At 42.1% G+C, this 16,608-nt stretch overlaps 1 protein-coding gene across 4 annotated transcripts in view; it reads right to left on the minus strand.

Moving 5' to 3' along the window:
* Positions 1–16,608, minus strand: part of SRGAP1 (SLIT-ROBO Rho GTPase activating protein 1) — a 291,433-nt gene that overhangs the window by 11,882 nt on the left and 262,943 nt on the right. For all 4 annotated transcript variants that reach the window (XM_063927572.1, XM_063927574.1, XM_063927573.1 and 1 more), the window contains exons 17-18: positions 9,768–9,992; positions 6,396–6,475 (exon numbers count right to left, since the gene is read on the minus strand). In XM_063927572.1, the coding sequence (XP_063783642.1) occupies positions 6,396–6,475; positions 9,768–9,992 (305 nt within the window). The remainder of the gene's footprint in view (positions 1–6,395; positions 6,476–9,767; positions 9,993–16,608) is intronic.

The following is a 16,608-nucleotide window of genomic DNA, read 5'->3' on the forward strand; positions in this document are numbered from 1 at the left end:
TTTCAGCAGTTATTAATAAAATTGGGTCAGAGGCCTCAATGGAATAGATTTCCAGTTCACTTCACAATACAGTTCACTTTTACCATAAGATCTGGGACCCCTGGTAACTCTGACATACCTGTTTCAGGTATGGTTTAAGATGAACCTATTTTTTTGGCAGCTCTGCACCTCTCCACTGCATGGCCTTGCGTTGGCTGGCCCTTTGCCTTTCAACCCTTTCTGTATATTTTTCTTTCCTTCCACTTTACCTTTCTTTCCTCTTTCCCGCTCTGCTTATTTCTCTCTTTATATCCCTATCTTTTTCTAGACCCCCCCTATTCCTTTCTTTATACACTTATATACAATTTTTCACTATACATATTTTGGCAGTCATTTGGCAAACATCCATATTTGCTCACTCTATACATTGCTATCAGAGGTGCTGAGAGGGAGGAGCGGATACTAATTACCCTACTTTGCAGCACTCTGCACCACTTTGCAGTCATGCACATAGTATTTTACATGCTTTGATTTGACCATACCTTCCTTAGCATCACCCGAGCCCTGCAGGTGTCTCAACAGCCCTAATTATTACTCTTCTACTGTGGATTTTGACACAATTTTGCTCCACAACCGTCAGCCTTGGTAGGTTTCTCTGGTTCAGTAGATAACTGTACTCTTTGAAGTTTTATTTAACATTTTATTTTGCTACTGACCCATTTTTGCCAAACCATCTCTGTGTCCTTTAAGTTTGCTTTCATATGCTGATCACCTTGGTTTATAGATGTTCGTCATACACATTTTGTCTGTATTTCATAAATTCAAAAGTGCAGAGGCCAATGGGTGAGATGCCAAAATGGAGACTCTTTGTTTAGTTAAAGCAATGTATCAAATTATCAATAGCCCTGCACCCTGGTTATAGTAAACACTATTTTATAGCCAGTTTATAAGAGGAATATTCCTGAGCATCTGCTGAATGGAGTACATGAATCCCGCACAAATCACTGTTAAAGGCATATGCCAATATATAAGCCTGAAATGAAATCTGTTAAACCATTTAGATGACAGAAAGCAATAAATCTTAGCAAATACCATTTTATTGTGAGATCTATTGCGCTACAAATCAATAATGATACTCACTGACATGCTTGTGCGGCAGAATGGGACAAATCAATAGCAACAAACACATATTGTGCTGACCTGTGCATCCCCCAGATAAACAGAATATATATGCTGGGACAGTTTTACGCTCCCATTTAGTGACAATATATAGAAGGGGGAAATGTAATCCAGTAAATGCAATCCCCTCCCTCCAGCACAGAAACACTGGCAGTATCTGGGTAGAAACATAGATGAGGGAAATTGGATCATGTGTGCAGGTCACACATTTATATATTCGCTATGAACATATAAGAATATATAAGCTATTAGAATATCTGCTGTTCTCCATTTAACATAAAAAAGGAAATAAAATAAAGCAAGTAAGCACTACAAATCAGAGTAATAGGTGCATATATCAGGTGTGGTATGGCTTATTGACAGTCATCAGGCCAACACAAGAATGTTGACCTGTATTATGTCAACATTTACCGACTGTCGGGATCCCGGCGCACAGTATACCGGTGCCGGTATCCCGACAGCCGACACTTTATCTCCCTCGTGGGGGTCCACGACCCCCCTGGAGGGAGAATAAAATAGCGTAGCGCGCCACCGTGCCCGCAGCGTGGCAAGCGCAGCAAGCCCGCAAGGGGCTCATTTGCGCTCGCCACGCTGTTGGTATGCCAGCGGTCGGGCTCCTGGCGACGGTATGCTGGTCGCCGGGAGCCCGGGCCCCGGCATACCATACTACACCCCTACCCAGATGATATGTAGACATGATGAACTCTCAACAAACTGTCACTGGCGGTTTACAGGGTCGTACCTGCTCTCAACGGCAGTGGTTGTCCCAGCGTCCTCTTCCGGGTTCCGGCAGCCAAGTCACTTCTGGCGCACACCTCTCCCCATAACCCTCCTCCTAGTTTTTACCCCCCCAAAAAAAAATCCCTACAGACTAAGCCTCCTGGCAGCATGCAACCCTGGCTGTCGCCTCCTTGCGCTGTCAACACTTCACATGGTGACATTTTCTTTGTCGACATTGCGGACCTGTCAGTTTGGGTATTTCCACCTGGTTCCATGTTGACAGTTTGACATTCTGGTGTCGACCTTAACCATGTCAACATTCATATGACCATCAATTCGACCGGAAATGCATATATCACCATTACAAATGACAAGGGCACATTGGAGAGATTTTTGTGCTTTTATTGATGTACAGCAATAAAGTTCTGCTGCATTACAGTCATACGCACAGTCCTATATACACACACTATGATCCCCTAGCACCGTATCTGCATAATGTATCACTAAACCCGAGGAAAGCCAATAAGAGCAAGTGACATCAGTAAAACAAAGCAAGACGGCTGATGAAGGCAGTCTATTATAAGGGTGTTGGACCTTTAGAAATTGGATGTTGTACATTTTAAACAGCACAAGTGAGTTTATTCAAAGAAGAAGATTGGATAAAATGTATGATCCACATTTTCATAAGAGGAGACTTGATAGCAGGGGTCAGCAGACTTTGGAGGATTTCAAACAACCCCCCCTTCCCCCCGGTATGAATGGTCGACCATGTTATGGTCGACAGTCATTAGGTCGACCACTATTGGTCGACATTGACATGGTCGACGTGTACACATGGTCGACACATGAAAATGGTCGACACATGAAAGGTCGACATATGAAAAGGTCGACATGAGTTTTTTAACTTTTTTTGGTGTCGTTTTTTGCGTAAAGTGACTGGGAACCCCAATAAGTGCACCGCGTCCCCTCGCATGGCATGCTTCGGGCATGGTGCCTTCGCTCCGCTACCGCTTCGCTCGGCACACTTCCAATCGTAGTCCATGTGGATCGTAAAGTATGGAAAAGTTCCCCAAAAGAAAAAAAAACTAAAAAAAAACTCATGTCGACCTTTTCATGTGTCGACCTTTCATGTGTCGACAATTTTCATGTGTCGACCATGTGTCCATGTCGACCATGTCAATGTCGACCAATAGTGGTCGACCTAATGACTGTCGACCATAACATGGTCGACCATGTGAACAGATACCCTTCCCCCCACACACAATATTTAAACACTGTCACAAAGCCACATGTAAAAATGTTGTATATTTACGCCCATATGCTGACTTCAGCTATACACCAAGTTTTCATCAAGCGTACAGTACTTACACTAATATACAACCAAGCAGGCAATATGCACAAATAGACTGTATTTACTATTAGGTTTGAATTGAAGTAAAAACAAAAAAAAAGTATAATATAGCATGTTATTTTCCTTCTAGAGGTAAATGGGCAAGCACAAGCAGCTAATTAGTGCAGGTGACTGACCGGCATGTCTGTGTCTCCATGCGGGTTGGCCTTAGTTTGCAATCATGCAAAAAGCCCTTAATGTACCCCGAGATTCCACAAGTACCATATCTCATACAGGCATAGGCCTACATTTATTTTTTGTTAGACTGCACAGTTCAAATTTGGGTTTGTGCTCATCCTGGTAACCTGATGTTATGTGCACAACTGGCCCTGGTGCCTAGAGATGGTCCGACACTTTGATGCCCCTTTTAGGTTCCGTATACTGACCTGGGAATTATGGTTTATTAGATATATATCTGCTGACCTTTTCCATTGTTTCCTAACCATTGAACCTTTCTGTCTTTGCTTGACCTCTTGCTTGTTTATTGACTTGGTAATGTGTATGCTTTTCTGACTGATGGGATCTCACCTAGCTGGTGTGACTATACACTTTTTTGTTACAGTGAGGCATGATACAGAAGTGCAAGGGTCAGGAAATCTCCTACAACAGGTCGATCCTGCTATATACCATGCTTTAAAATATATTTTCATAAGCATAATAAAAGATAAAAGAGGCTCTAAAATTAGGTCTTTTTAAAATAAATGTATTTCTATTGTTATAAACACATAGGTGATAAATGGTGTATAGTTTACATTCTACATGTGCTATGCCTACTGAAACATGACATTAAACACACTACACAAATTGTAGGCTTTGGTTACATGTACATGCATCTGATCTAATGTATTATTCCACCTCTACCAGGGGGTTGTGTTTTTGTTCGGTTTCATCACATTATATGATCACCTGTGTTGGAGAAAGGGAAGAACATCTCCACCACAGCAGCCTTAAGGCCACCACCTGAGAGGAAATAGTGCAAAGCAATGTATGTCTATAGCACTCAGGCAGCTAGCTAGAAACAGTTCATCATCACATGATGATGTCCCAAAGTGGGTATCATTGCGCTCTTCACATTTATTTAGAAATAAATCTGACAGTGTAACTCTAAGTGGATTATCCTCATAAATATGGAAGAAAACGTATACACATTACAGGTGTATTATATCCATTTAAGCTGCCCAGGGAACAAGCTCTGCAGCACTTATTTATTGAGGCCCCAACAAAACAGCTTCCTTCATTCCGAGCACAGCAGTAGTGATAATGAAAGTATACTTTGGGGAGGACATCTCACACATAAATAACATAACAAAAAATGTACTGAAGTGTTAGTTGACGATTGTTTTAAAGTTGCCCGCACACCAGCGGATCGGCCTGAGCACCAAATGACATGATCTGTATTCAGTTTGAACACATGCAGGTGTGAAATTAGAGAAACCTTTGTTTTGCTGAATTACATGGGGCCCAATCAGCTTGATCACTACTCAGGTTATGGGTTCTGTCCCTTCAGTCTCAATACCAGCTGGTAGTCAGAGAATGCTTACAGTTAAGGGGGATACACACGGAGAGATCCGTGCTTAAATTCTAAGCAATCTGACTAGATTGCTTAGAACTTAAGCACGGACCTCTCCGTATTAGGGTGCCGGCAACAGCGATGTGCGCCATCCCCCCCTCCCCTTGCTCAGCACACATTGCGCTGAGTGGGGGCAGAGATGTGTGCTGAGTGGTCTGTGCTAGATCGCTCAGCACACATTTCTAGGTGTGTATGGGGCTTTACAGGGCATAAGCTTTTATGCCAGTCTCCAGCTACCATGATATGTCTGCACTTCTAGCAGTTATTTTAAAAACGTATTAGTAAATTGGAAACAGTAACGCAACAACCTTATTAATGGCAGAAAAATATCAAGTTAATATTCTTCCTAATAGTAGAATTTTATGTTGTTTATCCATTCCCAATATAACACACTATAGTTCTCACCATTCCAAAAACTCAAGTTGTTTTGACGTAAAATACATGGTCATTTTTTTGTAGCAAACATTGACTTTTTCAAATAAAAATATTGAACAGTTACAATGTCTCCGGGGTCCTGCGAGTTGCTGGAGCTGTGGTGCCTCTTTAGGGACTCCTCTGCATATTTGGTGGCTCTGTCCCTCCTTGAGGGCCAACAAGGATGGGGTGATCTCTGTGGCTCAGGAGATTACAGGCAATGATGTTCCGCACAGCCCAGATTTCTGTCTCCTGAACATAACTCATATTCCCTTGTCGCTATGTGCTTAAATTCTAAGGAATCTGACTAGCTTGCTTAGAAATTAAATACGGATCTTTCCATGTGTAGGGTGCCGGCGACAGCTATTGCCGGCTCTGGATTTGGGATGCATGCATGTCAAATCTAGTGAGATCACTCAATTCACCGCTGGGTGAAATAAGCACCCCTCCTCGCTCAGTACACAGCGCGCTGCGTGCTGAGCGGGGGGAGAGATGTGTGCGGAGCGGTCTGTGCTAGATCGCTCAGCACACATCCCCCCCGTGTGTACAGGGTTTAAGAGTGTGTTGAAAACAGTGATCCCTGTGCACTGGAGATCTACCTCTCCCCCAACTCTCAATGGCTGGTTTCAGAGATTAGAGCTGCTAAGATCAATGGATAACATTATTTTGTTCTCAGTTGATAAGGTTAGAGAATAGTCTGTAATTTGGATTAATTGGCTGGAATTTGTTGAATCTAACAAGTTTATTGTCCCTTAGCAATATACCATACTCTCACTCCCCCTCCCCCCTTTATTTTCTCATGTGTCCTCTCCTTTCTGACCTGGATCCTGATGCTTACTGTGTTACATTTGGAAGAAAAAGTAAATCTTTGAATTTTGTGTGACATTATATTAAACATTTAACAGAAATAAAATACCAAACGCAGTTACACATTAAAAATCTTTTTTTATGCAATGTGTTCTTTCTGCGCAAACGTCATGAATGCCCCTCACTGACTCTTCACAAGACATACTACTACTACTATAATGGTAATCATTACTTTTTATGTTTGCAGCATAGTGGCAAGTCTGAAATTCAACTTAATAATAAAGAAAGTGAATGCAGTAGTAAACGCAACTAAAACAGGCAAAAGAACAACCATACCGTCTTCACTAGTGTGGGTCTCAGTGCCGCCGTCTTGATCCACTTCTTCTAATGTGCCATGTTCACTGTAGGGGCTGTCACTGGCAATAAAATAATATACAGGACACTCAGGTTACAAAACACAATGATTGCTTTGGTCATTAAAAAGGCAAAGTAAGCCTTTCATTCAGGAGTTTAATACCGGCCATTTTCATTTGATCTCACAATCATTTAAATATATAATTAAAAGCAAATGTGTTATATATGAACAAATTAGCATTAACACTGCTGTATAAATGCTGTCTTCCTTACACAGCGTTTGCAATATATTACTAGAGTCCAAGTCGAGGACCCCACAAAGCCGGCTCAGACCAAACCACCCCAGGGCAGCATACCATAAAATACTAATCGGTGTTAATAGGAAAGCTGCAAGAGCTATGTGTTAAAAAAAACTGATACCAGTTTGATTTGAGCAGTTTGCCACTATATATTCCTGTTCAGAGAGGCATAGATGGGGCCAGCATTAGGAGGGCATGCTGGGTCATGTAGTGCCATTTGGAGGATACAGGGGTGACTCCAGGCGAGCTAGTTCTCAATCTAGATATATTTTGTATGTGCTGTTACCGCTCTCAATCTAGATATATTTTTGTATGTGCCGTTATCATGTTGCCTTGCATTAAGCAAATATATGCTGTGTGTGAATTTGGGGTGTGGTGCCCCCTGGACTTTTTAACACATAGCTCTTGCTTCTTTTCTATTAACAATTTAGTATTTTAATGGTGTGCTGCCCTGAGCCGGCTTTGTGGGGTCCGCACCCTGGACTTATACTCAGTATTAGGGACCTCCAGTAATAGAGACGCCTTGAAGTGGCCTGGAGGCTCATCATATTTTTTGCAAAATATATGTAACCAAGATCTCTACATTTTCTATTACCATATAGTGTACAGGTCTTGTTACTAATAGCCCTTGGGGTGCATGGGAAAAACCCTTTTGTTTTTACTTGTCTAGAGTCTATGTTGCCCAGCTGGGAAAATCGATAAAATCTAAGGTTCCTGATAGAAAAACCTTTCACATTTCAATGAGACCCATGGTCAGTTTATTCAACTATTCATTCAGCATAGATGTGGATTGGATGTATACAGTTATTCACAACTTATTATAGCAGTACTAAAACAAGATGCATCGCAGACAATAATGATGCTGAGTTATGGAATTTAATGTGAAATAACGATGTGGCAAGTGGGTTAACAGAATAACGCAGCAGCCTGTCAGCAGAGCTGTCCCATTCTTGTTACACCGATTACATCACTTAGACTTAATTGTTGTTAGCGCTGGTAGGGTAAGCTTGCCGGGACTATGACAGTCAAAGGCTGTCAGATTACATCACCACCATTCCATCAGCCCTGGTCTCTCTACCACCTTACAGCAAACAGAGGCCTTTACAGGGCAAGTGATAAATGGATGCAAATCAATGTGATGCTACATAAGGCAATAAACTTAATGGGACACAAGAGTCAATTATTGTATAAATTCAAATAACAATGATTTCAATTAGGGAAGCATAAAAATTCTAATGTCCCCATGACAATACACCACTGAGGCATAAACTGACAGCATTTTCTGGGCCTGATGACACTAATAAATGATATACCTGCCCACACAGCTCCCCCTCTTACAGGATACAATTTGATACATTTATGTAAAAACACTTTATATAACAAACTGTGCCTTGCTGTAAGACAGCTGTATGAGCGCTCAGTGTTATTAACAATGCTTGACGTACAGGAAAGTATTTTAGAACAGGCTATAAAGAAACAAAAGAAGCAGAATTATCGACATGAGTCAGAGTGCTTCTTGAAAGTCACATAACAGAGGTCCCTGTATTAATGAAAATGTCAGGGTGTTTTTTCTCTTCCTAAGGTTATGCATTATAGGTTTTCACAAAGAAACATAGAATTTGATGACAGATAAGAACCACTTGGCCCTTCTAGTCTGCCCATGTGCATGCACACACTTGCACACTAGGGTTAATTTTTGTTGGGAGCTAATAAACCTACCAGTATATTTTTGGAGAGCGAGAGGAAACTGGAAAACCCGGAGGAAAACCACACAAGTACGGGCAGATTATACAAACTTCACACAGTTAGCATCCTCATCATGCACTTGGTGCAGAGTGTGGAGTAAGAGAAACCCCTTGTGCGTGCATTGCATCTTTCCCTTCAAGAAATGTATTTCTTGTATAAATATGTCTGTTAGGTCAGCTATTGGTTTGCAAACATTGTGGGCCAAGTTGGAGGTGGATCTGGGTTCCTTGTGAAACAAAGACTGGAGCTATGCTTTGGATGTATTCAATATTCCAGCAGATTCAAGTGTATATCCTGAATAAAGTTTATTGGAAGCCAGTGCCTCTGGGGAAACTTGGAAGGATGGCTTCCACCTCCTGCCCTAAATGTGGTGAGTCTGATGCTGACTTTGGGCCTTTGCTCTGGGCTTGTCCTACAGTTTTCTCTGTTTGGACCAGTGTACTGGACTGTGTAGAAGACTGGAATAAGGATGTCACTGTCCTCTCCAAGGCATTGTATTTTTGGATTGGGCCTTACAGACAATATGGATAATTATTTACAAACTTATGTTATAGTTCTTTTTACTGTAGCTAAAGCGTGTATTACTAGAAATTGGGTAGCCTCACATGCCACCACTCTCTCCTTAAGGTTTGGTTAGTTCTACGCTGTCTCATGAGCAGTTCATGTAAGTGTCCTCTGACACTTGATAGAATCTTTGGTGTTCTGCACAGTATGCTCTGGATTTTGAGTTCTCCTATGGGTAAGCCCTCTATTGTTGTCCTGTGAGTTTCCTCGCCACCTTGCTGCACTTTTATTCTCTCTTGTTTATTAGGCAGGGTTGTTTTCCGAGGATACCTCCTTGACTTTATGTCTTATTTCCCTGTGTTTGTTATTTTGCTGTCATGTAGTTATTTGTATGATTATGTCTATTCATGTGTTGCTGATATTTCTTATGTGTGTGCTAATCATCAGATTCTTTTTCTTTCATATCTGCATTTATTTTTTGTACATGGAAAAAATACACTTGATAAAAAAAAAAAAAAGGTCAGGTGAGGCTGTTATTCAAAAGTGTACATTATTTCCTTTAGGTACAAGATCAAACGGCGAGCGTTCAGATATGACCTCACATGAAAAAAAGACTGTCAGATAAACAGGGAGCTGTTATGTCATTACTATAATGAGTAAAATAATGCATTGCTCTCTAGTTACAATAGATACTTCTTACATGGTGTTTTAATATACATAAAAATAGGTTTTACATCCTGTCTGGCAAACCAGTACAAGATATTGTACTTCAAAGCAGGCAGGAAGAAGACAGTCATTGGCTTACCAGTAGTCATCTCCAGCCATGCACTTCTCATACACTGGACCCTCCAGCTCTTTAGCATCTGGAAAAATGTTCTCATGATGAATGATGATGGTTTTAACAATTTCATTCACATGGGCCTGACAGGACACCTGGTCTTGTATGTCTGGAACAGGCATTAATGTGGGACCAAAGCAAATTGCCAAATTATATGGATCCATCATATTCTCATCACTGTACTGAGAGAGGCTGTATGGAATAAAAAGATGTGATAACAATAAAAGGAAAGTACAGGTTGAAGAGTAGCAAAGTAAGGTTTTTTTTTGTTTTGTTTGCTTTTAACAGTTTGCCCATATTAATAGATCTACTGCCATGAGATCACACCAGCTGCATGGATGCACTGCCATGAGATCACACCAGCTGCATGGATGCACTGCCATGAGATCACACCAGCTGCATGGATGCACTGCCATGAGATCACACCAGCTGCATGGATGCACTGCCATGAGATCACACCAGCTGCATGTATGCACTGCCATGAGATCACACCAGCTGCATGGATGCACTGCCATGAGATCACACCAGCTGCATGAATGCACTGCCATGAGATCACACCAGCTGCATGGATGCACTGCCATGAGATCACACCAGCTGCATGAATGCACTGCCATGAGATCACACCAGCTGCATGAATGCACTGCCATGAGATCACACCAGCTGCATGGATGCACTGCCATGAGATCACACCAGCTGCATGAATGCACTGCCATCAGATCACACCAGCTGCATGGATGCACTGCCATGAGATCACACCAGCTGCATGGATGCACTGCCATGAGATCACACCAGCTGCATAAATGCACTGCCATGAGATCACACCAGCTGCATGGATGCACTGCCATGAGATCACACCAGCTGCATGGATGCACTGCCATGAGATCACACCAGCTGCATGGATGCACTGCCATGAGATCACACCAGCTGCATGGATGCACTGCCATGAGATCACACCAGCTGCTTGGATGCACTGCCATGAGATCACACCAGCTGCATGGCAGTGAGATCACACACAGAGGATTATGGTCCTGATACAAAGGTGGAAGCTAATCTGTCTACTGAAAGGCCCACTGGATGCTGCTCTAATCCACAGTGGTGCTCAAACAGTCGTCCAATTGAGCGGATATATGCCTCTCGGACATGTATGTATATTGGACATTTGTCCACCTCTGAATCAAGCCCTATATTACAGAGTCATATGGCGGAATTCAAATGTTTTTTTCCATTGGCAGCCAGCAGATGTCGCCCAATGAAGCAATTCAATGGTTGCTTCTATGTGCATGATGGTTACCAACATTTCAGCTGAAATGTGCAAAAAGTGACCTGTATGGGCACCCACGTGGGGCTTTTTGCATTGTGCCCATTAGTTTAGTCTGGTTTAGACACTGTACGCTGCTAAAACAGACTGCTATTGACGCGATAAAAAAAAAAAAAAAAAAAAAGATCAACTGAATATTAACCAGCGATCTCCCATCACTTTAGACGGGATATCGGGCACGATAAAACAACTGCCCATAGCCTGCTAGTCTAGTGAGAAAAGAGGTCACATTTACCATACACTGTCTGAGATTATCTTTGATAGAAACACTTACATTTTTTTCTTCAGCTCTTTCTTATCCTGATAATGTATATCAGAAATCAGTAAACTGCTCACAAGAACACTTCAGGATTTGGTACATGATAAATTTTACAAGTACAACACCTATCCTAATCTGACTGTGGCCAACATAAAGTCATCAGATTTGTAAAATACAGAGGAATGAAGACCTCGCAGTTACTGTATTGATAATTATAATAATTAATAATAGTTAGTTGCTTGATGTCATGGAGTTTCAACTGAAGCATTGGGTTTCGGAGTATTAGGTGGACATGCTCTTCGAACATTATCTCCTTTCTGCATATATAGCATTATAGTATTATAAGACTCTGCCACTACCTGGTACTGGTTTTTGCAGCAGACTGTCTTCTCTATGCTCACTTCTGCTCAACAGAAGCCTATAAATGTAGATATTATATTACCATTCAGGAAGTCTTTGATGGTATCTCTGGCCTACAATTACATATGTCACCTGACAATGGTTATTCTAGGGCACAGGTTCTCAAACTCGGTCCTCATTACCCCACACAGTGCATGTTTTGCAGGTCTCCTCACATAATCACAAGTGAAATAATTAGCTCCACCTATGGACCTTTTAAAATGTGTCAGTGAGTAATTAATACACCTGTGCACCTGCTGGGTTACTTGCAAAACATGCACTGTGTGGGGTCCTGAGGACCGAGTTTGAGAACCACTGTTCTAGGGAATACTTTAATATTCTGAAAGTAGAGCTCACTCCCATATTATTGGAATTTTATCGTACCATCCACAATGAAACCCCCAGGCTTTTACTACTTTGTTAACCAGACCAGGTAAAGACCACCTTTTGAGGTCATCCTGCCACTCTATTACTTTTGATCTTAAAATATTGTCTAAGATAATGGTGAATAAACTGCAAACCATTCTCTCTGCTATGCTCACAGACCACCAACCGGGCATATGTGCATAGTCCTCATGCAAACAGATGCATGCACACGGCGATCTGCGGTTGCCACTTCCCCCAATAGTTTATTAAGCACGGACACTTATAAAGACTTTAAATCCGTTTATTGAGGTTTTGGTGATTATTTGATTGCTCTGATCAAAAATGTTTACAATTAATCCAGGATATCATTGTCAATTAATGAGACATCCTTTAGAAAAGACTAGGGATACTCATCAGGGTTGCCTCATTGTTTGTATACGCTCTCTTTAGACCCCATGTTGATCGTTTTGCAAAAATGGCTATGGTTACAGGGTATCCAGTTTAGGATTAAGGGGTCTATTTACTAAGCCTTGGATGGAGATAAAGTGGACGGAGATAAATGACCAGCCAAGCAACTCCTAACTACAATGTCACAGACTGGGTTTGAAAAATGACAGTTAGGAGCCAATTGGCTGGTACTTTATCTCCATCCACTTTATCTCCATCCATGACTTAGGGGTCTATTTACTACGTCTATTAAAAATGACTCCTTTAGCACATGATAAAGGGCCTAATTCTGAGTTGATCGCAGCAGCAACTTTGTTAGCAATTGGGCAAAACCATGTGTACTGCAGGGGGGGGGGGGGGGGGGGCAGATATAAAATGTGAAGAGAGAGTTAGATTTGGGTGGGGTGTATTCAAACTGAAATCTAAATTGCAGTATAAAAATAAAGCAGCCAGTATTTACCCTGCACATAAACAAAATAACCCACCCAAATCTAACTCTCTCTGCAAATGTTATATCTCCCCTCCTGCAGTGCACATGGTTTTGCCCAATTGCTAACAAACTTGCTGCTGCGATCAACTCAGAATTAGGCCCAAAATACCATACTTCTCTGGACCCCTTAATGAATAGAGTTCAGTTAGGTGCCTTGTTGCGAAGTCAACTTTAACAAGTCTATAGAATTTTTTTTTTAAAAGAAGGATGTGTAAGGCCTAGATGGGCACCTGCTGTCACTGTTTGGTGGGAACCCAAATCTATAACCTACCTACGGAAGTTGCTCAAGAATTTTGCCACTCTCTAACTTTTTAATCTCTTTAAAACAACTGAAGATTTATTTAAGGGCACTGAGAGTTAGGCCTCTCTCAGTCTTCCTTATTTAGACAGCACAAACTTGCTAAAGTTCCTGTAGCCTCTCTACTGACCAATGCATCTTCTGTTATCAGTCAAATACGCTGAAACCATCAATTAATCCCCTCCTTTACTTGGGGTCATAAATCGCTCCTTATTTCTGCAACAACCCAAAACCAAAGGTGGCATCAATATTGTGTACATACACTATAGTCTTGCAGCCCAATTGCGATATTTAAGGGACTGGTTGCAAGGCCAGTCTGTTTATGTCACATTTAACCTGGAGTAGGTTTTCCTCCCATATACTGACCTTGGGCCTTCCTTCACTTTCATGAGCAGAAAATCCTTTCCTATACCTTTTATTGGAAATCTGGAAAATTTGGCATATTTTGCATCACAAACTTAACTTAAATCTTTATAAATCTATTCCACAGCCTTGTGTGAGCAATCCAAATTTTCACGATAGCATGGTGGCTCACCCTTTTGGCTTTGGAGACATGTCAGGTCTGCAAAGTGTCAGTTAACTGTTAAATACCATTGCTAGCAGAGACTAGTTAGTGTGCTCAGGCTACTGATACATTTCGGGGAGATGTATCAAGTAGTGAATACATTTGCAACTGGACCAGTGGAGAAGTTGTCCACATCAACCAAGAAGTATATTCTATAAAATGATAGGTAGAAGCTCATTGGTTGCATTGGGCAGTTTTCCCCACTGGCCAGAGGTGGAAATGGTGGCGGTGCAGCCTCAGTTAAGAGGCCCGCAACTTTAGGAGTCATATAGACTCATTACACTGCCGCACCACTCTGTGGGCGGTGACTAAGAGGATCCTGAGGGCACATTCTGGCCTGGAGGTCAGGTGGAAAGGCAATGGGGGACTCCCTTCTCATCTCTTCCTAGCGCCTCCTCTTTACCTCCTGAGTCACTAGGGCTGGCTGGATGCTGAGGTGGTGGTGGTGCTGGGGCAGATGATGTTTGTGGAATGCAGGTAGGAGGAACATCCCCGCCCCTACCTGCAGAACTAGCCCATCTCACAGACTGATGAGCCAGCCTAGCCACGCTGATCTGAAGTTGGCTCAGCCCTGGGCACAGAGGTAAACTCATGAATGTCACTGCCTGCAGCAACCTCACAGCTGTCATCCACTGCCTCCCCACTCACTCACTATCTCCTCTGTCTCTCTCTGCCTCTCCCCATCACTCTCTCCTTGTCATCCTCTGCCTTCCCCTGTAAGCATCTAGGTCTCCCTGTCACCCACTGCTCTCCTGTCGCCCATCAACTCCCCAGTCACAACCTGCCACCTTCTGCCTCTCCAATCACCCACTATCTTTTCCTATCTACCTCTCCCTGCCACTCACTGCTTAACCCTGTCACCTTGTACCTCTCCTTCACCTACTGACTCCTCAGTAACCACCTACCACCCTCTACCAGCCACCTTTACCTGTCACTCACTGATTCTCCAGTCACCACCAGCCTCTCCATCAATCAGAGCCTCTCCCACTGTCACCCACTGTTTCTCCTTGTAGAGTGGAGGAGGGGGGGCCAGGAACATATTTTTACTCCTGGACCCACCACTCGCAAGTTCTGCCACTGATACTGGCCTACTATTCACTTATTTCACTGATTGATAATTCTCTCCCTTTGTTTCATTGATTATTGTGGACTGGCTTGTCGTCAGACCTTTACTATCCTTGACATGTATTTTCTTGTGTTTCTGCTGCAGATTGGATTATCCATTTGACACTTTGTTACCAGCTGCTGCACCCCTAACACCATTGTGTTATGTGATACATTTTACTATGAGGCCACAGATCAGGCTGTTGTGTGCACAAGCCTCTCCCAGGGGCTGATGTTTTCCCCAGGGTTGTTGAGTTGCTCCTCAAGACCATCTCTAACTGTTGTCAGTGGCCACATATGTGGAAATGCTTTTAAACATCTTCTCACCATAAATATACTGGGCCTGATTCAGAGGTGGACGCAGTGCCAATGTTAGTGAAACTGAGCAATTATTTGCTACTGCACATGCTCAAAATCTCCTGAGAACCCCTATGGTGCATGCATGACCCTAACTTTATGCCTCCATATACTTTGCGTATGGAATTGCTGACATTAGGAATAGCAATGCAAAATCATGGGTGTTTTAGGCGTGTCAATGCAAGTGGCTCCATTCTAGTACTGCAGCCACAAAAGCAATGCTTAGCTGGAGTTCAGTAGGAGACTCTGCGCCTACCATAGGCTAGTGCAAGTGTTGATGGTGAGAGTGATGATGCGCAGATGGTGGAATTACCTGGACCATGGGCACTGATAGAGGGCATCTCAGGGCTTGTACATTCCAGCCCACTCATGTACACAAGGGGAAGGCTAAAACTAGCATTTGCATATTACCACAACTGCGAAGCCAGGACAAATAATAATAATAAAAAAAAAATCACAATAGCGACAGCAACTGCATCAGTCTTTGAATCAAGCCCATTATCAGCAACTGATGAATCGCTTATTAACCCTTTACACCAGTATGGCCCTGTATGGACTTCTCCCACAAAATATTAGAAAATCTAAAGTTTGGAAGAAACCAAGTTTGACTATATTGGTTGTGGCAAGGAAGTCAGTACTCCACATATAGATGCAGGTCTCACCTCCCACACCTTATTAGTTGACCGAGGGCAGACTGTCTTGAAATCTCCTTTAGAAACACACCCATTTTTATGTATTTTTAAACCTGGAAAGCTCTTTTTTTGGTAAGCTTTCAGGCCCAATAAAGCAGCAGATTCTGAGACATTTTTACTGCCCACTGTGGTGTGAGACCAGTGTTTTCCTACAAGATCCACCTATAGTAGTCTGATCTATTTTCCCAGGTGTCTCCTTTCCTCCTTTGAATTTATCTCTGTCAGCCTTGAATTTTGAAAGTTGTTCTCCTATAATTAATGTTTTGATTACGCGGTATAAGTGTTAATTCCTGGACCTATATTTTATGGAATTGTTTCTATGAAATTCCTTCAAGGTATTAGTATTGTTTTCCATAGCTTTTGACTGGTTTCTCCTGTATGTATAAGATGATTATCATATTTATGTTAATTATTATATTGTATGTTTTCTTCATCATTTGCGAATGTTCTTTTTGTTTACTTTGAACTGCTTGAATAAAAAAGTTTTTCAAATATACAAACTTTCAAAGTATC

The sequence above is a fragment of the Pseudophryne corroboree genome, chromosome 6 (genome assembly GCF_028390025.1).
Source record: "Pseudophryne corroboree isolate aPseCor3 chromosome 6, aPseCor3.hap2, whole genome shotgun sequence".
In the NCBI taxonomy this organism is placed as follows: domain Eukaryota; kingdom Metazoa; phylum Chordata; class Amphibia; order Anura; family Myobatrachidae; genus Pseudophryne; species Pseudophryne corroboree.